Source organism: Lissotriton vulgaris, unplaced genomic scaffold (assembly GCF_964263255.1).
Source record: "Lissotriton vulgaris unplaced genomic scaffold, aLisVul1.2 SCAFFOLD_3338, whole genome shotgun sequence".
In the NCBI taxonomy this organism is placed as follows: domain Eukaryota; kingdom Metazoa; phylum Chordata; class Amphibia; order Caudata; family Salamandridae; genus Lissotriton; species Lissotriton vulgaris.
In genome coordinates this window covers 94,086-118,728 of record NW_028251673.1, presented here as the reverse complement: position 1 = coordinate 118,728, position 24,643 = coordinate 94,086, and the positions used below count along the sequence as shown (strand labels likewise).

General features: G+C 47.8%; 1 protein-coding gene across 1 annotated transcript in view; it reads left to right on the top strand.

Annotated features, from left to right (window-relative positions):
- The window catches only part of LOC147662812 (E3 ubiquitin-protein ligase TRIM17-like), a 113,169-nt gene that overhangs the window by 29,198 nt on the left and 59,328 nt on the right, over nt 1-24,643 (top strand). The window contains exon 2 of the mRNA XM_086950896.1: nt 735-830. Coding sequence (XP_086807022.1) covers nt 735-830 — 96 coding nt within the window. The remainder of the gene's footprint in view (nt 1-734; nt 831-24,643) is intronic.

Below are 24,643 nucleotides of genomic sequence, written 5' to 3'. Positions count from 1 at the left end.
TTGTTTTGCTGCTCCTCCACTGCTATTCCTGCAGCCATGAAATAACCCATCAACCTCCTGGGACCACCTCACAAGATCGCCACCTCAGGAAATTTCAGGAGCGAGGGTTACAAGCCAAATGTGGTGCCCATGGTCATGGAACTCGATCAAGGAGCGGCCATCGCAGGCCATGCCGAAGCTCCACCTCCACTACCATAGTACTGCTTTATTGACACCCTCTCTTAATGTGGTATTCTATCTGGTATAAGTGGGGGAGGCTATGATTATGGGAGCCATTACCTACAAGGGGTCAAATGTCATTTCAGAAAATGGCCAAAAGTATTTCCACCTACCTGATGTACATATTTGTAATTTAATGTGTAGTATCCAGTAGTATGTGTAATACATTTATTTTTCCTTTTTCAATGAGTTATTGAGTATTATAATTGCATGCCAGTGAATGAAGATTACTAGCCCACATCCCTCCCTGAGTAGGCCTTGGATTGCTCTGCTTTGCTGCCCTGTTAAACCCAATAGCTGCAATGGGGCACTTGGTTCCCAGTAAGGAAATACACGTGGACCTATTACTTGCACAGAACTCACATCCTGCACAACTGATAATAACGCAATCCCTAGATAGATAGATAGACAGCCTCCTTGCTCAAATGTATTCATCCCTTTTAATACTGGTACATTGTGGACATCGCCCTACAAACCCCTGCTCATCTGTATTCTTCATTGTTGGTTTATTTTAGAAAACCTTCAGTATCCACAAGAAGAAACTGAGTGAGGAAATGGAAGAACTGCAGTTGTGGACAGCTGAGGAAAGCAGTACAGCATCTGCGCTGGAGGTGAGAGGAATTTCAGATCTTGTATATGCGGAGGGTATTGGGCAGATCGGAGAGAGCTATGGAGGTTTTAAAAAGTACAGTTAAAATGAATGTGACTGGTGCCGTGATATTTGCAGACAATCAGAGTAGAGAGGTGAGAGACTTTGGCTTTCCCTGAGAATCAAATATAGCATAGTTAGAGATTAGACACATTAGATACTTCTGAGAATCATAAGAAGCAACAATGGTTGCAAGACAATACTTGATCAGTTGAGAGTTACACAAAGAGAAGAGTAGGCCACACTTATGAGGCATCCTTCGGTGTTATAAAATGAAGAGATGAGATAAGAATTTGAACTGAGTAAAACAAGTAATCCCGTAAGTGGCACACTAAAGAGAGATGGACAGCAGACACAAGTGTGATTCAGTGAAATTTAGAAAGAGGTACGTCATAGCCGAGAAACATGAATTTCCTGAGAGTTACAAGAAGCAGAGATCAAATTCAGAAAAATGGGTCTGCTAGGAGTGTCACCGGAAGCAAATCTGGAGGTCATAGACATAGGAGATGCCCTATGAGCCTTATGAAGCAGAGTGACCTTCCCTACCCATCGAGAGGGGCCCACACTCGATCCGCTCTTTACTAATTTAGAGGGAATCAACATATGTTGCCCTATCCAGCTGATCTGGACTGACCACCTGCTGGTGCAAGTGACTATTCCTATGTCTGCACCCCTTCTTTATTTCCCAGAACAAAAAAACCCTCACACGACGGGTAAAATGAAAGTATATCATAGAGCGGTATGCAGAGCTCGTGCAGCCTATTATGCTCAGGAGTTTCTGAATAGCCCTAATCCCTCGAAATTGATATTTAGGTATTAAAGGACCTTATGGCCAAGAGGGTCACTGCTGCAGAAATATGCTCGGACCCCCATTGCGAAAGTTTGGCATCTTTCTTTATTGAAAAAGTGCAAGCGATTTATCGCACTTTCCCGACCGATTTGCTGAATCCAGAACCAGTCAGCTGCTCTATGGATGGTGGTGTGGGCTTGGACACTCTACCCCCCCTGTCTATGGAGGCATTTGATTCTCTGAGCCAGAAAATTAAGTCGGGTTCCCCCGCGGATCCACTTAAACATGTTCAGCTTAGGAACATGCTGCCGATATGTCGCACCCCAGTGCTAGCTCTGATCAACCTGTCGTTGGCCTCAGGGATTGTGCCCACTAGGTAGAAACAGGCCGTAGTTACATCCATTTTAAAGAAAGCTACCCTGGATCCTCTAAAACCTGAGAACTACTGCCCCATTTCGCTGCTACTTTGGGCTACTAAAGTTGCCGAGGCTCATGTGAACGGCATCCTGGCAGACCATCTTGCCAGAGCTAACATCTTGGATCCCACCCAAAATGGGTTTCGGGCGGGCCACAGCACGGAGACTGCTCTACTTTCTATGGTTGAACATCTGCGCTCCGTGCTGGACACTGGTCGGACTGCGGCACTCCTGTTATTAGATCTGAGTGCCACGTTCGACACTGTTTCGCACGGGATCCTTCTGCAGCGACTTGAGGAAGTGGGAGTTAGGGGGTCAGCTCTGTGCTGGTTTAGGTCCTTTCTCACGGACAGATCATTCCAGGTTGCTATTCCACCCGGTAAATCTAAATCTTACCCGCTGACATTAGGGGTCCCACAGGGATCATCTCTGAGTCCCACTTTATTCAACCTGTACGTTAGACCGCTGGCTGCGGTCGTCAAGCGCTGGGGCCTGACAATGGTCTCGTATGCGGATGACACGCAGCTGGCGGTCACGCTGAGTGGAGACTCTGATGTGGAGGCCCTTAGGTTTCGCGATGGTGTACGAGCCGTGGCTAATTGGATGAATTCGAACTGTCTCCAACTGAATACTAAGAAGACTGAGGTCATGGTGGTGGGAAAGCAGGTGGGGCTGTGGAATGACAATTGGTGGCCCCCGGAACTGGGACTAACCCCTTCTCCTGTAATGGAGATAAAAAACCTTGGGGTCTGGCTTTACCCGGCTCTCAGTTTTACTTGCCATACCAAGAGAGTGGCAGCCTCTTGCTATGGCATTATCAGAGGACTTAGGCCAATACTTACATTTTTTGATGCTCCCACCAGACAGCTGGTGGTTCAGGCTTCAGTGCTATCCAGGCTGGATTATGCCAGTTCGCTTTTGGCCGGGATCAATCAGGCTGAACTCACTCGACTGCAGCAAGTGCAAAATGCTGCAGCCAGAGTGGTGGTAGGTCTGCCCAGGCGGTGCTCGGTTTCTAAAACACTGCACTCGCTTCACTGGCTCCGAGTGAGTCAGGGGATTAAATTCAAGGTGCTCTGCCTGGCTTTTAAAATCCTCAAAGGTATGGCTCCACAAATTCTGGCGAACCTCTTAACCCCATATGTCCCTTCGCGATCCTTGGGCCAGAACTTGTCAGTGGTCCCACGCTTCAGGTTAAGTAGAATTGGTGGCCGCTCCTTTCGAGTGGTGGCCGCGAAGTTGTGGAACTCCCTTCCTGCTGAGATACGGGCAATAGATGATCTACTTCATTTTAGGCGGGCCATTAAAACTTTTCTGTTTGCTTAATTCCGGATTGCGTTTTTTCTACTCTTGATGTTGTGTTGTGTTGTGTTTACCTTCTCAGAGCGCCAGGACGCCCCTTTGCTGGGGCAGTTGTGCGCGGTACAAAAACAAATAACATAACATAACATAACAGTTGGGGTACAGAGACTTGAAGGATGACAGGAGAGACTCCGGAATCTGTGCTGAGGGTTACAGAAATAGAAGCACCTCTTGCCCAGTCACCCCAATATCTGAAGGTCATAGAAATATACAAAGTAGAACAGAAGCTAAAGAGGCAGGAATCAGAGGAATTGATTTGAGTTTGCAAAGTAACATTCTTGATTTAGTGGGCAAATATTTTTGTATCTTCCTCCCATGTGAAGCTATTTCATGAGCTGCGGCTTCCATTACATTGTCACATTAGGTCCAGGCCCATAAAGGGTCAGACCACTTCTATCTTTTGAGGCCCCTATCATAATACATAATGACTTTCAGGCTAAAAGTTAACAATTATCATATTGTTTGCCCCCATTTGAGCTTGAATCCCTGGTTTATACCCCTCCAGCTCTTCCCTTGGATCACTGGCACAATATTGAACACAGCAATGTCGAGATACAGTAATATGGTGTCAAAAATATCGATTACAAAAATATTGTTTCCCAATGCTTATAATAGTAAGTAAGAAACTATCGGAAAAAAAATATTGTTTTCACACTAATACCATGAAAAAAATACAATATTGTATATTATTTGTATATACATATATTGTTTTATTTTTTTCATGATATTAAAAACATGAACAACGTACATTATATACATATTTATGTATGTATGTGTGTATATATATATATATATATATATATATATACATACATATATATATATATATATATATATATATATATATATATATATAACGTTGTATGTTTTTCATGATATTAGTGTGATATTTATATGAAATACAAGAACTCATAGAATCCTTGCAAGGCCCATGAGGGGTGGAGCACCAAGCCAGATGAGATCACCGGCTTCTCAACATCAAAAAATCACCAATTGCTTCTCATTCAGGAATATGTGTGGTATCAACAAAAAGCTTTACTCCATAGCAAGATACGTTTCGCCCATCACTTGCATTGATCACATGATTTACACATCCAATCTCTGAGTCTTAAAACAAATTGTACTAAAGTGTAAAAACATTCTAAGGCATTCTTACACCGTGCATATGGAAAATACAGACAAATATACAAAATTGTTTAATGATAACTCAACGTTTCACATGTTGAATATTTACTTTACAGCCCATATCTAATACAGTATAAACCCAAATTTGTCATGGTATATCTATTGTATGCTCATCTGCCCAGCTGGCATTACACTCCCCTAAACGCCCCTCCCGCATTGCGATAAGTGTAAAGATGAGGCGGAGTCAGGAACTGCAGTTTGGATGTTTATTCAGGAGAAGAGAGCCGTCCAGCATGAAGGAGAGACTGCCAAACAGGGAACACTGGAGGAGAATGCACAGTACATGAAGAACCCACTGGTGACATCATGGAGTTCCAACAAGTATTGCATAATACAGATCACCACACACCTCCCCTCTTTCTAAAAAAAACCAAGATGGAACTACAATGAATAGTGAATCATACATAGTCACGAAATCTGTTGGGTCTAACAATCAACCTTGAGCTTTTCCTTAAACCATTGTCAACTTGGACATTGGGGGTAGGAACAGTTGCACGAGAATCACGAGAGGGATCTCTGGCAACGCGAGAAGTGCTCCACCAATTACCATTTGACAATTTGACAGCATTTTTGCGAACTTCCACAACTTGTTGGGAATCAAGAAACTTGGAAAGACCTTTTTTAACACTGACAGGATTCTTAATCCTGACCCAATCACCAGCATGAATACTGTGAAAAGACCTCTTACCATGTTCCACGTCACAAGGCAGAGAACTGGAAGATTTTTTGTTGGAACAATCCCATGCCACTTCCAAATCACAACCTTTGTGGAGACTTTTGACCATCCAAAAGGGAAAAGCTTGAGAAGAGGCTTTCCTTCCTCTCATCAATTCAAAAGGGGAAAAGCCTGTAGCAACATGTGGAGAAATTCTATAAGACCATACGAGATCTTTTACAGCCTGGAAAATACAGCTATTGGATCTGAAGGCGGCCTGCACACATTCAACAATAACTCTATTGAACCTCTCGGTTTTGCCATTGCTCTGAGGGTGATACAAAGGAGTTCTGATATGTTTAATACAACAATTATTCAAGAAAACACTCATTTCCTTGGAGATAAACTGAACCCCATTGTCGGTGAGAATTTCTTCTGGACAACCCTCCCTCAGAAAAATTTTGGTCAGGCAATCAATAACGCTCTTTGAATTGGGAACATTGATAGGTTCAACCTCGACCCACCTAGAGAGGTGATCGACGAGGACCAAGAAATACTTGGAAGTGTTGGGAAGAACATGGAATGGACCCAGAAAGTCCAGGCCAATTTTTTGCCAAGCCCTGCTGGGTGGGGGAACAACAGAATCACAAACACCTTCCAAAATAAGGACTTTATCGCTGGTGTTACAGCGTGTGCAAAGTTTGACAGCATCCACAATTTGATGGTCCATTCTTGGCCACCAGAAATTCGATCTGACATTTCTTTTAGTAATGGTGGCACCCAGATGTCCAGAATGAGCATCAGCAATTATTTTTTCCCGGTAAACAGAGGGAGGAATACATTTATTGCCCCTAACAATTTTGCCACTTTCCAAGGAAAGTTCGGAATTGATTTTCCAATAAATCTGAAGTTCAGGAGAAAGAGATTTTTCCTTGGGCCAACCTTTCTGTATGAAAGAGACAACATCCCTAAGTACAGCATCATTCTCAACAGCATTAACCCAATCATTCTCAGCGAAAGAGATGGAAATTTGTGAAATGTTGGCCACAAAACACTCTTCAATTTCTGTTTCCCACTCATTTTCGTTAGGTTCTTGCATGGGTAACCTGGAAAGACAGTCAGCACGTTTGTTCTTGCCCCCAGGAATGTAGATAACTTTGAAGTTGTATTCTAACAGTTTAGTGGAGAGTCTAGCCAACCGTGCGGTTGTGCGCTGACGTTTCGGCCAGAAAGAATGTCGACAAGAGGTCGATGGTCGGTTTGAAGAACAAATGGTCTGCCCCATAAGTAAGATTTAAACTTTTCAACACTCCAAGCACAGGCCAGCAGTTCCTTTTCAATAACAGAATATTTTCGCTCGACAGGGCGGAGAGTCCTGGAGGCAAACCCCACAGTAAATTCTTTACCATAGGCCAATTGTGAGAGAACAGCTCCAAGGCCATATTCACAGGCGTCAACAGTGACAAAAGTTTCTCTGTTCCCATTGAAAGGTTGAAGAGCAGGAGCTTTAGTGATGTGTTCTTTAATAAGTTGGAAACCTTTTTCACACTCATCAGACCAGCTGAAGGTGGCACCTTTTTTAAGTAAAAGTCTAAAACATTCAGTGGTCTTGGCGTAGTCTCTCATGAATTTGGAGTAGAACTCACAGAGGCCGAGAAAAGACAGAAGCTGTTCTTTGTTAGAAGGAGCAGGAGCCTCAGTGATACTCTTGACTAGACCTGGCCTGGGCTTAATACCACACTCAGAGATGGTATGACCAAGGTATTCTACCTCTCTGGTTTTGAATACGCATTTACTCTTTTGTAGAGTTACACCTGTTCTTTCCAAGATGTTGAAAACTTGGTCAATGACCAAGTTGTGTTCGTGCTCAGTTTGAGTGAAGATAAGAATGTCATCCTGGAAAACGACAACATTAGAGAGTTCCTCAAACATTTCAGACATAATACGCTGGAAAACAGCGGCGGCAGACGCCAACCCAAAGGGAAGACGAGGAAACTGAAAAACTCCATCAGGAGTTACAAAAGCAGTGAGATGTCGAGAGAGCGGATGTAACTCAATCTGGTGGTATGCCGCCTTTAAATCAAGTTTGGAAAACCAAGTAGATGAGCCCACTTTAGCTATCAAATCCTCAATGCGAGGGAGGGGAAAACCATCGACCCAGATAGCTTCATTGAGACTGCGTAAATCCACACACATCCTAAGATCACCAGACCTTTTTCTGGCAAGGACAATAGGAGAAAGCCATAGTGTGGATTCTACTTTTTCAATGATTTCTTGCTCGCATAATGATTTAAGGTGTTTGGACAAATCTTCTCTAATACTGAGTGGAACGTTCCTAAGCTTGTGTTTAACTGGGGAAACACCATCTTTGACCTTGATAAAGTGTTGGTAGTTGGTGATCTTCCCCAAGCGATCTTCAAAGATTTTTCCATATTTGTGCTCCCAGAATTCACTATTGAAAATGTTGCAGACAGGGGAAGATGCAGGAGAAGAAAGATTGCACCCTTCAATGAATACAGGGTTGGGTAAACCAGGTTTAATGGTGACACCAAATTCTGCCTGATGTATAAGCCCTAGAACATTGATACCACGTTTGGCAACATAGACCTTCCCCTTAATGGATTTGCCAAAGATGGAGATTTCAGCCAAGAAATAACCTAAAAGGTTAATTCTGCTTCCTTCAAAGGCCACAGAAAGAACATCAGGAGGAAGTAGACATTTATCTTGCCAAAAATGAGAATATTTCTCATAGGAAACAATGGTGATGCGAGCACCAGTGTCCACCAGTAGTAAGATATGGTGATTGTCAATAGTGGCATCGACTTCAGGATCAGGGACAAGAAAAGTACGGCTGATGGTGTCATTGTCTTTCACTACAACAACATATTCCTGATTGGTCACATCGCATTCAGAATGTTCAGTTGAAAGCTCAAGGGGATTTGAGTCTTGAAAGGAATCATTTTCACACATGACGCTGCGCACATTACCTCTTCTACCTCTCATACAGACCCTTGAAAAATGACCATTTTTCCCACATTGAGTGCATTGTTGATTGGCAGCAGGACAATTTTTAAAATTGGAAGCATGGTAAGAGGAGCCACATCTATAACAGAAAGTACTTTGGCTGAATTGTCTATTAGGCATGAAAGGTCTTCTAAAACTGGTGTTTCGCATTCTTTTGAAATAGCCACGAGAGTCACGAGGAATGGAAATAGGAGACTTGGTGGTAAAAGGCACCTTAGTGGAAACAGCACCAGAGATGGAAGTATTGGAAAGAGAAACCTCTAATTGTTTGGAATCTTCTAAAGATGTTTCGATGCTTTTGGCTATATCAATAGCCTTGTCAAGAGAAGGATCTTTGCAGGATAAAAGTTTCCCTTGGATTTGTTTGCAGGAGCAGCGAGCAACAAGCTGGTCTCTGATAAGTTGAGAGGTGAAATTGTCAAATTCGCATTTAGACGCAAGTATTTTTAAGGCAGTAACAAAAGTATCAATGCTTTCTTCGGGTTTTTGAGCTCTAGTAAAAAATTTATAACGGCGTACAACCATATTTTTAGTTTTAACAAAATACTTGTCTAATTTAGCTATAGCTATTTCAAATTCATCGGGAGTTTCGCCAGTAGGTGGAACATAGACCGGTAGATGGTCAAAAACGTTTTGCCCCTCTACACCAAGATGATAATACATTAGACTTTTTTTTCTTTCCGCACGGTATCTAAGACCATCAATTGCCCCTAAGTAGGCCATAAAGGATCTCAACCAAAGTTTCCATTCGAGAGGAGGATCTCCAGGAGTCTGAAGAAAAGGAGCAGGAGGAGATACATTTTGCATTGTGAGATCTTCTATTTTTCCTTTGGGTTGAAAAATTTAAATACAAGAAAAAAAAAAAAATGACAGAAAAAGGAGAAAAGAGAAGACGAAAAAATAAAAATGTTGTTAATATAGCAGTTTAGATATGTAGGTCTTTTGTTAGGAGTAAAATGCGCCCAGATCAGCGTGTGGGAAAAAAAAAAGGTGTGCAGCAGCTGTGCACGTCAGCGTGTGGAGAAATTGCGTGTAGTAGCTGTGCACGTCAGCGTGTAGAGAAGAATGCGTGCAGCAGCTGTGCACGTCAGTGTGTAGATACTGAATACTCCGGCGTGTTGATGTAGAAAATCAGGCTGTGATATAGGCTGTGCGCATCAGCGCGAGAATGTGGATTTGCTTCTTTGTAGAATTATTTAGCTGAGTGCTTGAGTCATGCACGTCAGCGTAGTGAAATGTTTAAAGCTGTGCGCATCAGCGTAGAGGAGTATTTAAAGCTGTGCGCATCTGCGTGGAGAAAGTATTTAAGGCTGTGCGCATCGGCGTGGAGAAATATTTAAAGCTGTGCGCTGAGGATTGAAATAGATGAAGAAACAGCTGACGAGGCCAAGATAATGAGGACAGGAATGAAATAGACGCGAAGCCTTTATGACGTAAAGGCTTTGAAAGCCAAGAAGAACGTCAAGATAACGTGGTGACTGGCACAAACAAAAAGCGTCTTGCTGGTTGCTGCGGAAACCAATTGCGTGCTGGCGCTGGGCGTCTTGCCGGTTGCTAAGGAGACCAAAGGCGTGCTGGCGCTGAATGGAGGAGTTCCACTACGTCATCATTCTGTAGCGGAGCTCGAAGGTGGCGGAACAAGCAGCGAAGGAAAACGCAGCGTTGGTGAGGAGTAGCGAAGACACAGACAGCACTTGGCAGGACTTGACACTTGACGGTGAAGGCACAGGCGAAGCAGGTAAGACGTAGCGCTAGTAGAAAGGAGAGTTGGTAGCGCGAGGCAGAATAAAATAGTTAACAGTGCGCTAGGAAGTGTGCTGTGAAAGCTTGATTGATGCGCAGAACGAGGCTAATAGTAGAAAAGAGTCTGATGGCTGCGACGGCTCTCTAAAATGAAGCGTGAGGATAATATTGAAAAAAAGTACTCACAAGGAAGTAGATCGTAGGTATGGAAAATGTTCAGGAATTCAAACCGTTTTGCTTGGAATTAGTCTGTGAGTAGATCCAGCAGCTGAGGAACAGCTGACCATCCTCAGTCGCCAATGTAAAGATGAGGCGGAGTCAGGAACTGCAGTTTGGATGTTTATTCAGGAGAAGAGAGCCATCCAGCATGAAGGAGAGACAGGGCAGCTGCAACTGCCAAACAGGGAACACTGGAGGAGAATGCACAGTACATGAAGAACCCACTGGTGACATCATGGAGTTCCAACAAGTATTGCATAATACAGATCACCACAATAAGCTAATGACTCGAGAAAATAGCACTGTGTCTGGATAATAATCACATACTCGAATCATGAAGGCGCAATGGTTACTACTAGTCAAATCCCACCCCATGCAAGAATAGAAAGGAACGATATGTTTCCTTTCCCGTCCCAGTGTATTATGATTGCCGAATGCCGCGGCAGATTGTGTCAATGTTCCATATCAAACAGCACGCCAAGTGGCGATGACACAATGTATATGAATGCAAGATGCGCAGGGTGGAGAAAGAAGGGCGGGGAGGGTGGAGGGCCAACCCGCTAGCAGGTGTCTTGCAAGTCCGAATCTGTACTCCACGGTGCTGGTATGATACTATGTGATAAAGCCCCCATAAAAGGCAATTGCCTAATGTGAGCATGGAAAAAAACTATCCTGGATAAAAATCTTTTGAAATCAAAAAGAAAATCAACCCTTGGTAGTGGGAGAGAAAATCTATTCCTAATGGGTAATACATGGATGTACTGTGTACTATGGCCTGTCAGGGGGAGCAAGATGGCACCTGAGTTACACGCCGCTCTGCTCACCTCTTCGCTCTTGCCGTGTTAGTTTGGAATTCGGCTATTCTGACTGCAGCATGCGTCGAGGATTTGACACTCTGAAGCCATTCTTGCGGTGAAGATGCCACCTACAGCTCAGCTGCTGGAAATATTGCCATGGGAGCTGTGAGGGTAATGTTTTGACCCGCCTAGTGCTGGAGGAGATATCACAGCTTTCACAGTATCTTGCCCGACTCAGTTTTGGATTACCGTGGACCCGGAAGACTCGAAGAGTGACTCTCCCCGAGATCATGACGGGCCGGGGTGAAGACCAGGAAAACTCGTCTTGTGGCCAGTGGTAGAAGTGGGCGGGATCGGAAGGGCACGGCGTGCCCCTTCTTGTAAAAATTATTCCAGTCCGTTCCCCTACTTCTTACTTTCAAAAAAGCATCCCGGGATGGCAAGAATAGTCCGATATCTTTTTCATTCAGCTTCCAGGGGTTTCTCGCATTTCTCTGTTCAGCTCCAGAGGCCACAGCTGCCCCTCCCTGAGCTCTCACAGACTGAGGGCAGGCCCATTGCCATTCCGATTGAGGCAGATTATCTCCTTTGGAATGACAATGCGCCCGCGCCCACCCTCTGCCTTTAGCATATATGTGTCAGTGAGATCAGAGTTAGTGATTACAGAGGAGCTTTCCCCAAACAGAGTACTGTGGGGAATTCGCCCCCTAGTGTAATTTGTCAATGTTGTACACAGAGTGAACTGGGCAGGAGCAGTGACGAGACAGAAGAGGCGACAGGAAAGGAGAGGTAATAGAGCAGGAGAAGTGACGGGCAGGAGAAGTGACGGGCAGGAGAAGTAATGGACAGGAGAAGTGACGGTGCAGGAGAGGTGGCGTGTCAGGAGCAGTGACGGGACAGTAGAGGTAACGAGGCAGGAGAAGTGATGGGGCAGGAGCGGTGATTAGGAATGGGCAGGAGTGGTAACCCACAGGAGCAGTGAACGGATAGGGGCAGTTAACGGATAAGAGCAGTGAACAGGACAGGAGAAGTGATGGGAGAGGACAAGTGATGGGGCTGGAGCAGTGAAAGGAGCAGGAGCAGTGAACGGGGCAGGAGCAGTGACTGGGCAGGAGCAGTGACTAGGCAGGAGAAGTGACGGGGCAGGAGAAGTGACGAGGCAGGAGAAGTGACGGGACAGGAGAAGTGACGGGGCAGGAGAAGTGATGGGGCAGGAGATGTGAACGGGGCAGGAGCAGTGAACGGGGCAGGAGCAGTGAACGGGGCAGGAGCAGTGAACGGGGCAGGAGTAGTGAATGGGGCAGGAGCAGTGAACGGGGCAGGAGCAGTGAACGGGGCAGGAGCAGTGAACGGGCAGGAGAAGTGACTGGGCAGGAGAAGTGACTGGGCAGGAGAATTGATGGGACAGGAGCAGTGATGGGGCTGGAGCAGTGATCTGGCAGGAGTGCTGACCAGGCAGGAGAAGTGACCGGGCAGGAGAAGTGACCGGGCAGGAGAGGTGACGGGGCAGGAGAGGTGACGGGGCAGGAGAGGTGATGTGGCTGGAGAGGTGACGGGGAAGGAGAAGTTACGAAGCAGGAGCAGTGATGGGCAGGAGCGGTGATTAGGCATGAGCAAGAATGGTAACCGGGCAGGAGCAGTGAACGGGGCAGGAGCAGTGAATGGGGCAGGAGCAGTGAACGGACAGGAGCGGTGACGGGGCAGGAAAAGTGACGGGGAAGGAAAAGTGACGGGGTAGGAAAAGTGACGGGCCAGGAGCAGTGACGGGGCAGGAGAGGCAACAGGGAAGGAGAGGTAATAGAGCAGGAGAAGTGACGGGCAGGAGAAGTGACGGGCAGGAGAAGTAATGGACAGGAGAAGTGACGGTGCAGGAGAGGTGGCGTGTCAGGAGCAGTGACGGGACAGTAGAGGTAACGAGGCAGGAGAAGTGATGGGGCAGGAGCGGTGATTAGGAATGGGCAGGAGTGGTAACCCACAGGAGCAGTGAACGGATAGGGGCAGTTAACGGATAAGAGCAGTGAACAGGACAGGAGAAGTGATGGGAGAGGAGAAGTGATGGGGCTGGAGCAGTGAAAGGAGCAGGAGCAGTGAACGGGGCAGGAGCAGTGACTGGGCAGGAGCAGTGACTAGGCAGGAGAAGTGACGGGGCAGGAGAAGTGACGGGGCAGGAGAAGTGACGGGACAGGAGAAGTGACGGGGCAGGAGAAGTGACGGGGCAGGAGATGTGAACGGGGCAGGAGCAGTGAACGGGGCAGGAGCAGTGAACGGGGCAGGAGCAGTGAACGGGGCAGGAGTAGTGAATGGGGCAGGAGCAGTGAACGGGGCAGGAGCAGTGAACGGGGCAGGAGCAGTGAACGGGCAGGAGAAGTGACTGGGCAGGAGAAGTGACTGGGCAGGAGAAGTGATGGGACAGGAGCAGTGATGGGGCTGGAGCAGTGATCTGGCAGGAGTGCTGACCAGGAAGGAGAAGTGACCGGGCAGGAGAAGTGACCGGGCAGGAGAGGTGACGGGGCAGGAGAGGTGACGGGGCAGGAGAGGTGATGTGGCTGGAGAGGTGACGGGGAAGGAGAAGTTACGAAGCAGGAGCAGTGATGGGCAGGAGCGGTGATTAGGCATGAGCAAGAATGGTAACCGGGCAGGAGCAGTGAACGGGGCAGGAGCAGTGAATGGGGCAGGAGCAGTGAACGGACAGGAGCGGTGACGGGGCAGGAAAAGTGACGGGGAAGGAAAAGTGACGGGGTAGGAAAAGTGACGGGCCAGGAGCAGTGACGGGGCAGGAGAGGCAACAGGGAAGGAGAGGTGACTGGGCAGGAGAGCAAACTGGGCAGGAGAGGTGACCAGGCAGGAGAAGTGACGAGCAGGAGAAGTGACGGGGCAGGAAATGTGACGAGCAGGAGATGTGACGAGCAGGAGAACTGACTGGGCAGGAGAAGTGATGGGGCAGGAGAGGTGACGAGCAGGAGCGGTGACGGGCAAGAGAGGTGATGGGGCATGAGCTGGAGCGGTTACCGGGTGGGAGCGGTGAACAGGGCAGAAGCAGTGAACTGGGCAGGAGCAGTGAACAGGGCAGGAGCAGTGAACGGGGCAGGAGCAGTGAACGGGGCAGAAGCAGTGAACGGGGCAGGAGCAGTGAACGGGGCAGGAGCAGTGAACGGGGCAGGAGCAGTGAACGGCGCAGGAGCAGTGAACGGGCAGGAGAAGTGACGGGGCAGGAGAAGTGACAGGGCAGGAGAAGTGACGGGGCAGGAGAAGTGACGGGGCAGGAGAAGTGATGGGACAGGAGAAGTGATGGGGCTGGAGATGTGACGAGCAGGAGATGTGACAGGCCAGGAGAGGTGATGGGGCAGGAGAGTTGACGGGCAGGAGAGGTGATGGGGCAAGAGCTGGAGCGGCAACCGAGCCTGAGCGGTGAACAGAGCAGGAGAAGTGACGGGGCAGGAGATGTGACGAGCAGGAGATGTGACGAGCAGGAGAGCTGACAGGCCAGGAGAGGTGATGGGGCAGGAGAGTTGATGGGCAGGAGAGGTGATGGGGCATGAGCTGGAGCGGTAACCGGGCGAGAGAGCGGTGAACAGGGCAGGAGCAGTGAATGGGGCAGGAGCAGTGAACGGGGCAGGAGCAGTGAACGGGCAGGAGCAGTGAACGGGGCAGGAGCAGTGACGGGGCAGGAGCAGTGACGGGGCAGGAGCATTGACTGGGCAGGAGCAGTGGAGGGGCAGGAGAAGTGACGGGGCAGGAGAAGTGACGGGACAGGAGAAGTGTTGGGGCAGGAGAAGTGACGGGGCAGGAGCAGTGAACGGGGCAGGAGAAGTGAACGGGGCAGGAGCAGTGAACGGGGCAGGAGCAGTGAACGGGGCAGGAGTAGTGAATGGGGCAGGAGCAGTGAACGGGGCAGGAGCAGTGAACGGGGCAGGAGCAGTGAACGGGCAGGAGAAGTGACTGGGCAGGAGAAGTGACTGGGCAGGAGAAGTGATGGGACAGGAGCAGTGATGGGGCTGGGGCAGTGATCTGGCAGGAGTGCTGACCAGGCAGGAGAAGTGACCGGGCAGGAGAAGTGACCGGGCAGGAGAAGTGACCGGGCAGGAGAGGTGACGGGGCAGGAGAGGTGACGGGGCAGGAGAGGTGATGTGGCTGGAGAGGTGACGGGGAAGGAGAAGTTACGAAGCAGGAGCAGTGATGGGCAGGAGCGGTGATTAGGCATGAGCAAGAATGGTAACCGGGCAGGAGCAGTGAACGGGGCAGGAGCAGTGAATGGGGCAGGAGCAGTGAACGGACAGGAGCGGTGACGGGGCAGGAAAAGTGATGGGGAAGGAAAAGTGACGGGGTAGGAAAAGTGACGGGCCAGGAGCAGTGACGGGGCAGGAGAGGCAACAGGGAAGGAGAGGTGACTGGGCAGGAGAGCAAACTGGGCAGGAGAGGTGACCAGGCAGGAGAAGTGACGAGCAGGAGAAGTGACGGGGCAGGATATGTGACGAGCAGGAGATGTGACGAGCAGGAGAACTGACTGGGCAGGAGAAGTGATGGGGCAGGAGAGGTGACGAGCAGGAGCGGTGACGGGCAAGAGAGGTGATGGGGCATGAGCTGGAGCGGTTACCAGGTGGGAGCGGTGAACAGGGCAGAAGCAGTGAACTGGGCAGGAGCAGTGAACAGGGCAGGAGCAGTGAACGGGGCAGGAGCAGTGAACGGGGCAGGAGCAGTGAACGGGGCAGGAGCAGTGAACGGGGCAGGAGCAGTGAACGGGCAGGAGAAGTGACGGGGCAGGAGAAGTGACGGGGCAGGAGAAGTGACGGGGCAGGAGAAGTGACGGGGCAGGAGAAGTGATGGGACAGGAGAAGTGATGGGGCTGGAGATGTGACGAGCAGGAGATGTGACAGGCCAGGAGAGGTGATGGGGCAGGAGAGTTGATGGGCAGGAGAGGTGATGGGGCAAGAGCTGGAGCGGCAACCGAGCCTGAGCGGTGAACAGAGCAGGAGAAGTGACGGGGCAGGAGATGTGACGAGCAGGAGATGTGACGAGCAGGAGAGATGACAGGCCAGGAGAGGTGATGGGGCAGGAGAGTTGATGGGCAGGAGAGGTGATGGAGCATGAGCTGGAGCGGTAACCGGGCGAGAGAGCGGTGAACAGGGCAGGAGCAGTGAATGGGGCAGGAGCAGTGAACGGGGCAGGAGCAGTGAACGGGCAGGAGCAGTGAACGGGGCAGGAGCAGTGACGGGGCAGGAGCAGTGACGGGGCAGGAGCATTGACTGGGCAGGAGCAGTGACGGGGCAGGAGCAGTGACGGGGCAGGAGCAGTGAAGGGGCAGGAGAAGTGAAGGGGCAGGAGAAGTGAAGGGGCAGGAGAAGTGACCGGGCAGGAGAGGTGACGGGGCAGGAGAGGTGACGGGGCAGGAGAGGTGACGGGGCAGGAGAGGTGACTGGGCAGGACAGGTGACGGGGCAGGAGAGGTGACGTGGCAGGAGAGGTGACGGGGCAGGAGAAGTTACGAAGCAGAAGAAGTGATAGGCAGGAGCGGTGATTAGGCATGAGCAAGAGTGGAACCGGGCAGGAGCGGTGAACGGGGCAGGAGCAGTGAACAGAGCAGGAGCAGTGAACGGAGCAGGAGCAGTGAACGGAGCAGGAGCAGTGAACTGGCAGGAGCGGTGACGGGGCAGTAAAAGTGACGAGGCAGGAAAAGTGACGAGGTAGGAAAAGTGACGGGCCAGGAGCCTTGACGGGGCAGGAGAGGCAACAGGAAAGGAGAGGGAACTGGGCAGGAGAGGTGACCAGGCAGGAGAAGTGACGAGCAGGAGAAGTGACGAGCAGGAGAAGTGACGAGCAGGAAAAGTGACGGGGCAGGAGATGTGACGAGCAGGCGATGTGACGAGCAGGAGATGTGACGAGCAGGAGATGTGACGAGCAGGAGAAGTGACGGGGCAGGAGAGGTGACGAGCAGGAGAGGTGACTGGGCAGGAGAGGTGACTGGGTAGGAGAGATGACAAGACAGGAGAGATGATGGGGCAGGAGAGTTTACGGGCAGGAGAGGTGATGGGGCATGAGCTGGAGCGGTAACCGGGCGGGAGCGGTGAAAGGACAGGAGGGGTGAACGGGGCAGAAGCGGTGAACGGGGCAGGAGCAGTGAACAGGACAGGAGCAGTGAACGGGGCAGGAGCAGTGAACGGGGCAGGAGCAGTGAACGGGGCAGGAGCAGTGAACGGGGCAGGAGCAGTGAACGGGGCAGGAGCAATGAACGGGGCAGGAGCAGTGACGGGGCAGGAGAAGTGATGAGGCCGTAGAGGTGACGGGGAAGGAGAGGTGACGGGGAAGGAGAGGTGACAGGGCAGGCAGGAGAGGTGACGGGGAAGGAGAGGTGACCCGGCACAAGAAGTGAAGGGCAGGTGACAGGACAGGCAGGGCTTGTTGCCCTACCAACTACCACCAGAGCTGGTGGTGTGATCGGGACGGTTACCATGCGCCGCTTCTAGTACATCGTGATGCAGGAGAGGAGGCAAAACACGCTGATGCCACTTGTAAATGAAAGCGTGAAGCCAGGCTGAGAAAAACAGCGGAGCAGATTACTCGCGGAGCCTAGCACTCGGAAGGTGGGCACTCGCAGCCTTCCATTACTAATATGTTTGCAGCCTCTAATATGAGGGGAGGTAAAGGGGACACTAAGAATAAATATGTGTCAAACAACATGATGCTGGGAATTCAAATAGAGGCAGTAAAAGAACACTTAACTCAAGCTCCCAGGTGTCACGTAGAGATACTGGAGTCCCCGGCCCAGGACGACCTACCGTCGTTGGGGCCCATGAGTGATGCAATCGGAATGGATCAAGGGGGTTCGTAAGAGTCTAGGTACGTGTCTAGTGACTTCCACATCCCCCTGGTTGCTGTCTCTAGGGTGAGTTTTGTAGACAAATTTTATCCGCGCCTCTGAGGTGCGTCACCCAGTTGAACCAGCCTTTGTATGAGGTCTTAGTTGTGTCCTTCCAGTTGGTCAGGACCATTTTTACTGCCGTGGTCAGGAGCAGGTCTAGTAGGTATTTGTCATGCTCTGATCTGGGTCCTGTGGTCATGAATGCGGTGACAAGGGAGGAAAATTCAGCTGTTATTGTGCAGCCCAGCACTTTATTTATGAAATTAAAGATTTTGAATGTTTTGAGTGATAGGGAATAGTAGATAAGATGTGCTAGGTCCCCCTTTTCCTTGCTACAGTTCCAGCATAGATCATCTTCCCTGAGGCCTAGTGAGAATAATTGAGCGGGGTCCAGAAAGCCTTGTGGTGTAGCCAGAATTTGGTTTGTGATAGTACCGGGGATATTTTATTACGTGAAGCAGAGGACCATAATATAGCCAGTTCTTGCTCGTTGAATGAGATATTGCCTTGTTTTACCCAATAGTTAGTTGTCATTATGTTTGGTGGATTTTGGTGTAGAAGTTTGTAGAGGTGTGATACCGGATGACCTAGTCTGTTGATCTTTGCCATATACTGTGGGATTGACGGTTGGGCAGGCGATAGTTTGGCTTTGGATAGGGCTGCTTTGATTTTCAGGCAGTTGTAGAACTCAGTGTCTGTTAGGTTATATCTAGATTTCAGTACGGCAAACGTTGTGGGGTATCCCCTTTCCTTCAGTTCGGCTGGGTGGGAAATACCTTTCTCTGTCCATGTGTTGAAGGCTAGGCATTTTCCCTTGTGTCTGATCTTGCTATTGGCCCAGAGTGACTCCAGCTTCGAGTCCTTTATGCTGTTCTCTATTTTCTTGTCTGTTCTTGGAAGGAACATTTTAGTTTTTTTTTTTTTTTTTAAATGGAGCAGGAGGCGTGAAGATGCTTGTTAGCTGTTAACAGCGCCATTGGGTTTAAATTGTTCAGTATGGTTCTCCCGACTTGTAGCCATACCGGTGTGTATCCATGAGGAGGTGATAAAATGCTGTTTGGGAGGTTCTAAAGTCTACTAGATTTACACCTTCCAGTTTTCTCTACAGTCTTAGTTTTTATGCTTATTTGTGCCATCTTCCCACGCCATAAGAATTTAGTAATCAGGTTATCTACTTAACGGTGGAAGTCCTCTGTGAGCAGGAGTGGGAGCATGCTGATCAGGTAGTTGATCATTGAGGTGATCATCATTTTGATCTTTTCGATTCTGCCCCACCAAGTTATACTTTTCGGGGACCAGGCCTCCAAGATTTTCTTTATTTTTTCTAGCAGTAGTTTCTCATTATGGCCTAGTGTGCTCATGAGATCGTTACCAAAGTGTATACCTAGATATTTGATAAACAGTGTTTGCCAGGCCAGGCCCGACCCCCCTAGGGTGTCCCTAGTGCAATGGATGTTCGGGGGTTTGCATTCTGATTTGTCCCTGTTGAGCTTATATCCTGAGTGTCCTGAGTATAGCTCTATGTTGTCTATCAGGGCCTCAATTGAGGTCTTTGGTTGCTCCGTTACAATTAAAATGTCATCCGCGTATGCCAACGCCATTATTATTGACCTCTTTTATTTTCGCATTTGCCTTGATGTCGCTGATCAGGGGTTCCAATGCCAGCAGAAAGAGTGAGGGGGACAGTGGGCAGCCCTGTCTAGTGCTGCGTTGTAGCGTTAGTGGTTCGGAGAGTGACCCGTTAATTACCTTACGTGCTCTTGGGTCCCCATACAGCGCCATCACCTTCCGTATATAACCTTCCCCTAAGTTGAAGGATTGCATGCCCTGCTCCAGGAAGGACCATGATACTCTATTGAAGGCCTTCTCGGCATCAAGGGTGATAGCTACAGCTGCCTCTGTTTTTTTTTTGCTGTATGTTCTAGTATGTAGCAGAGTCTGGTATTGTCTTTAGATATTCGTGTACTTAGGAAACCTACTTGGGAGTTGCTTATTAAGTTGGGTAGGATGGAATTTAGTCTGGTTGCTAGGATTTTTCCACATATTTTGCAGTCCACATTAATTAGGGATATGGGCCTGTAGTTCTTGGGTAACAACTGACCCTTACCCTCCTTTGGGATGACTATTATGCTGGCTTCGGACATGGATTGTGATACCAACCCATTCTCTGCACAGTGATTGAACACCCTCTTCATTGTAGTTTTCAGCTGCTCTAGAAAGACTTGTAAAAGGTGGCTGTGTACCCATCCGGGCCTGGGGCTTTGTTATCCTTCATGGATTTAACCGCCTTTTCAAACTCAGCGATGCTAACTTCTTGCCCTAATCTCTGTGCTTCTACACTGGTTAACTGTGGGATGCCAAGTCTGTTAAGGTTTTTTTGCATGCCTCCAGTTCCAAGATCTGGTCGTTTTTATAGAGTTCCTGATAAAAACTCTTGAAAGGTCTTGAGGATGTCTTTGTGTCTTGTGTGGGTTTTGTTGTGTGGGTCTGTGACGGATGAGATGGTAAATTGGCTACGCTTATGCTTCAGGTAGGAGGCTAGTAGTTTCCTCGCTTTGTTTGCCTTGCAGAGGTTAATGGCCTTGTATTTTCTAAACCACAGTCCGGCTCTCTCACTCAGGATCTTATTGTATTCATACTTTTTTCTAGTTGGGTCCGTTAGGAGTTTAGTATTGTGTGTGACCCTGGCGTGGGCCTTTTCTAGGCTTTTGATGTCCTGCTCAAGCTGGGACAGCTGTAAGTTTGTGTTTTTGTTTATTTATTTTGGATTTAATTCCGATTATTGTGTGCCCCATAGATAGTCTACCTACTTCGTCATGGTACTGTGATTCTAGAGTTAGGTTGGAACTTTTAGATACCAGTGTGATTACCCCTCGCTTCTTCCCCTCTGCTGGTGAGCACGCAACCTGTGAGATCCAGTTACCTTTCTCTAGCCTGACATCTCCCAGGGATAGTTTGGTTTCTTGTAGCAGTACCACGTCTCCTTTAGTTTCAGCTAGGTAGTCTAGGATCTTCTTGCGTTTAATGGAGTGATTGAGCCCTTTGACATTGAGGGATACTATCTTTAGGTCAGAGGCCAGATTGAGATTGTGGGTGGGGGCCATTATCTAGTGTGAGTCATGTCTGGTAAACCTAATCTACTCCCCAGCTCTCATTTGTTGTAACTCCTCCCTTCCCGCACGACCTGGCCCCGTGCTGTAGGACGAGTGTCTGCCTTGTGTTAGCCACAGTGTTAGGTCTCTCTCTTCTAGTGGTTACAAGTGTCTGGCGGAACCTTCTCGTCGAAAAACGTGAGAGTAAAGAGGTGAAAATAGAAAGGAAGACAGAGAAAAAAGAAAGCAAAGAGTTTAGTGATCCCCCTCCCCCCTCGCTCCCCCCATCACAGAATTATCATATGCTGAGCGTGCGATGACAGGGTCGCCGTCCCGTCTCACTGCGTGTTGTTGGGTAGTAGTTCTATGTTTCTATGATCCCAAGAGAGTCTTCATTTACAGTTTTCTTTGCTGTGTAAAGTCTGTGTTAGTTTCTCCCCGCCATTATTCACTGCCCTTGTGTCTTTATAGGTAAAAAGGATATGATGATAGTCTTGGTTTCCGTGCATGACATCAAGTATGTAGGTTGTGCTGCCTGCCCTCCTTCAGTTTCCAACGTCTGTTGTTGTGGTCTTGGTGAGGTAGTTTGCCGAGGTCTCCAATGAGGTAGATGATGTCGATGTAGTAGGTTCTGGGTGTAGGCACTTGCGCTGGGTTGAGTCAGGGTTGAGTCATTGCCCCCCGCACGACACCCAGGAAGTGCTCTCCTCTGTGTTAACTCAAGGGTCGGGAGCCTCCATCAGCTGTTCGTTGTTGTTTGTCGAGGCTGAGGTGCTGGTCCGGTTGTACCCAGTTATGCGTGGTCTGCAGGGCCTTTGGAGAGACTACATGATTGCTTTGTGGTACTTGTGATACCTTGAGGTATCTTTGAGGTAGTTAGAAAGTATTTGTTGAAGTTGATGTAGCTAATGAGGTAGATCGAGTTGTTTCAGTATTTCTTTACGAGTCTTTGTGGAGGCTTTACTTCATTAGAAAGTGATTGTAGAAGTTGAGGTAGATCGAGGGTGACACTAACCCCCTCCTTGATATTGTTGGGAGCCTTAGATGGAGAGGTAATAGTAGAGGGTGGGGCTTATATATGTGTTTCTATGGCAATTCTTAGACTGTGCATTGCCTCAGCGTGCTCAAATCTAATTTCCCAACTTTTCAGCAGTGGCCGGCCAGGGTATTATCGGTGTATAACCTACAAAAGAGTATTTATGCACAAAAGGGCCCCAGAGCGCATAAGAAGGGGCAGAGAATTTGGTATCGACTGACTAAGTGAGCTAACCACGTAGCCAGTTAATCCATTCATAAAGGTATGTTTGATATTGTACTCATCTGCTATTGCTCTAGTCAATTTGATAGAAAATGGGGCTAGTTGTTATAAGTCATGTGTCACTTTAAGATGGGTGGAGATGGGATGTCTCTAGATGGAACTTTTTGGGTTATCTCTGTTGTAGTATTGTGTTGTTACAGCACTAGGCACTTTAATGGGTAAAAGGGATTAGTTGTCTAGATTTAAATTTTATATTAGTACAATGAAACGTGGTTATATTACTTGTCACATGTCATTTTAGAAGGGGGTTATTTGTAGAGACGGATTATGTCTGTGTTATATTGAACTGTTGTTATTTAATAACCTGTATTGTTTCCTAATCATGTATGCTGTGTTGCAATAGGTGTGATTTTCTGTATAATTTATTTGTGATTTCAACATGGGGGTTCGTGGGGTTTGTGGGACTAGGGGTGTGTTTTATGTGTATATATGAAAAACAGCAATAAAAAAGGTTAAGAAAAAGGAAGCACTGTACCAAAGCATGGACATGCCCTGTTGGGTAGGGTTCAATGCCCTTGGCATACACACATTAAAAAATCAATTCGCTTTTTACTGTGTGGATCAGCATTGCAAAACTAAAAAGCAAAAAAATATGAAACAATCTATAAATATATAAGAAGTGCAACCACCAGTCTTATCTGAGTGTAATAGACGAACACCGTGAATAAATCGGAGGAAAGGGTAGGGAACACCGTCAAAGCAGGAAACATATCCACACGTGCTCCTTCCTTTCCTCCTAGAAAGAGAATCGAACATAAAGAGATGCAGTTATTCCAAGACCCATAAGAGAATAACATGTATCTAAGCTATGAATGCAATTAAAAACGTGCACACATTTTTCTAAACATTCTTACATCCATCATGATGACTCAAAATTCAACTTAGGTTAAAAATACAGGGGCTGAGAAAGTACAACAAAGGTTAAAGGTTAAAATGGCAATGTCTGAGAAACAGCATTGCACATCCCAGATGTATGTTATGTGAAAAAACTAGTCATTATGGAAATTAATTCCTATTTCCTTATCCTGATTCAACTTGTTCGGGTAAACCGTGTTGAAGTCAATTATTACCTCAGACTCCCTTTTCCTTGTTCGGAATACTCTGTCTCCCCCCTGCCGGGGAGTCTTAATCCGTTCTATGATGAACAAACTCAGTAGTGGTTTCTGTCACCAAAGTGTCGTCAAAGAAGTGCCTGGAAACAGGATATTTCCTGTTGGTATGCTCAATGGCTCTTAAGTTCTCCAGCACGCTTTTTTTGGCTGCGAAGATGGTACTGCCTATGTATCTTAAATTTCATGGACAAACAAGAGCATAAATCACTTGATTGGTACTGCATGTCAAGAACTGTTTGATGGTACGTGCTGATCCATTAAAAGTGGCGTATGTATTAACAATACTGCTGTTGCTGCAAGTCTTGCCACGGCGACAGGGATAGAAGCCCTTCATTGAGTTATTGATACCTCTGTTGAGGGTAATATCGCTTCTCACCAGAGAATTTCTCAGGGACCTGTTCTCGGATACAAGCCTACTAGTTTCCCTATGATGGGGTCACTTTTGACAATCTGCCAATTTCTCACCAGGATCTGCTTGACCCTCGTGGAGCTGTTAGTAAATGTCAGAATAAGTCTGGGGGTGAGGTCAGGGGTGTCAGTAGCTGTGTTTTTAAGGAGTAGCTTGCCCCTTTTGAGAAGATTGGCACATGTAGCAGCTTTTTTGAGAACCCAGATAGGATAGCCTCTATCCTTAAATCTTTCTATCATGATTTTGCGTTCCCTGTAGTAAGCCTCATCAGGACTACAGTTCCTCCTGGCACATAGGAGCACACCATATGAGATCATTCATTTTAGGTTTTCATGATATCTGATGAGGGCATGGAGGATACTGTTTCCAGCAGTGGATTTTCTAAAACCTTTAGCTTGTATATTGTTGTCCTTGTTTCTACAACCACATCCGAATATTCAATGGTGGTATCACTAATGGTACGGGAAAATACTGGATTGAGGTTGTTCCTGTTGAGTTTGTCAACAAATTTGGTGGCTGAGGTGCTCGATTCCTTCCAAATGATAAAAATGTGATCAATGTACCTCAGTCACACAGTGATCTTCTCTGGGTCAAGTTGTTGACCTCACCCAGATCCTCCTCTCACTTGCCTAGGAAGAGATTGGTAGACTCGGGTCAAAGGAAGTACTCATAGCAGGGTCTGTTGGTACAGGGAGCCATTAAACAGAAATATATTCTTAGTTAAACAGTAATAAATCATTTCTAGGACCATCTGTGTATATACATGATATTTATTTGCTCTAGCTCACATGAAATGTT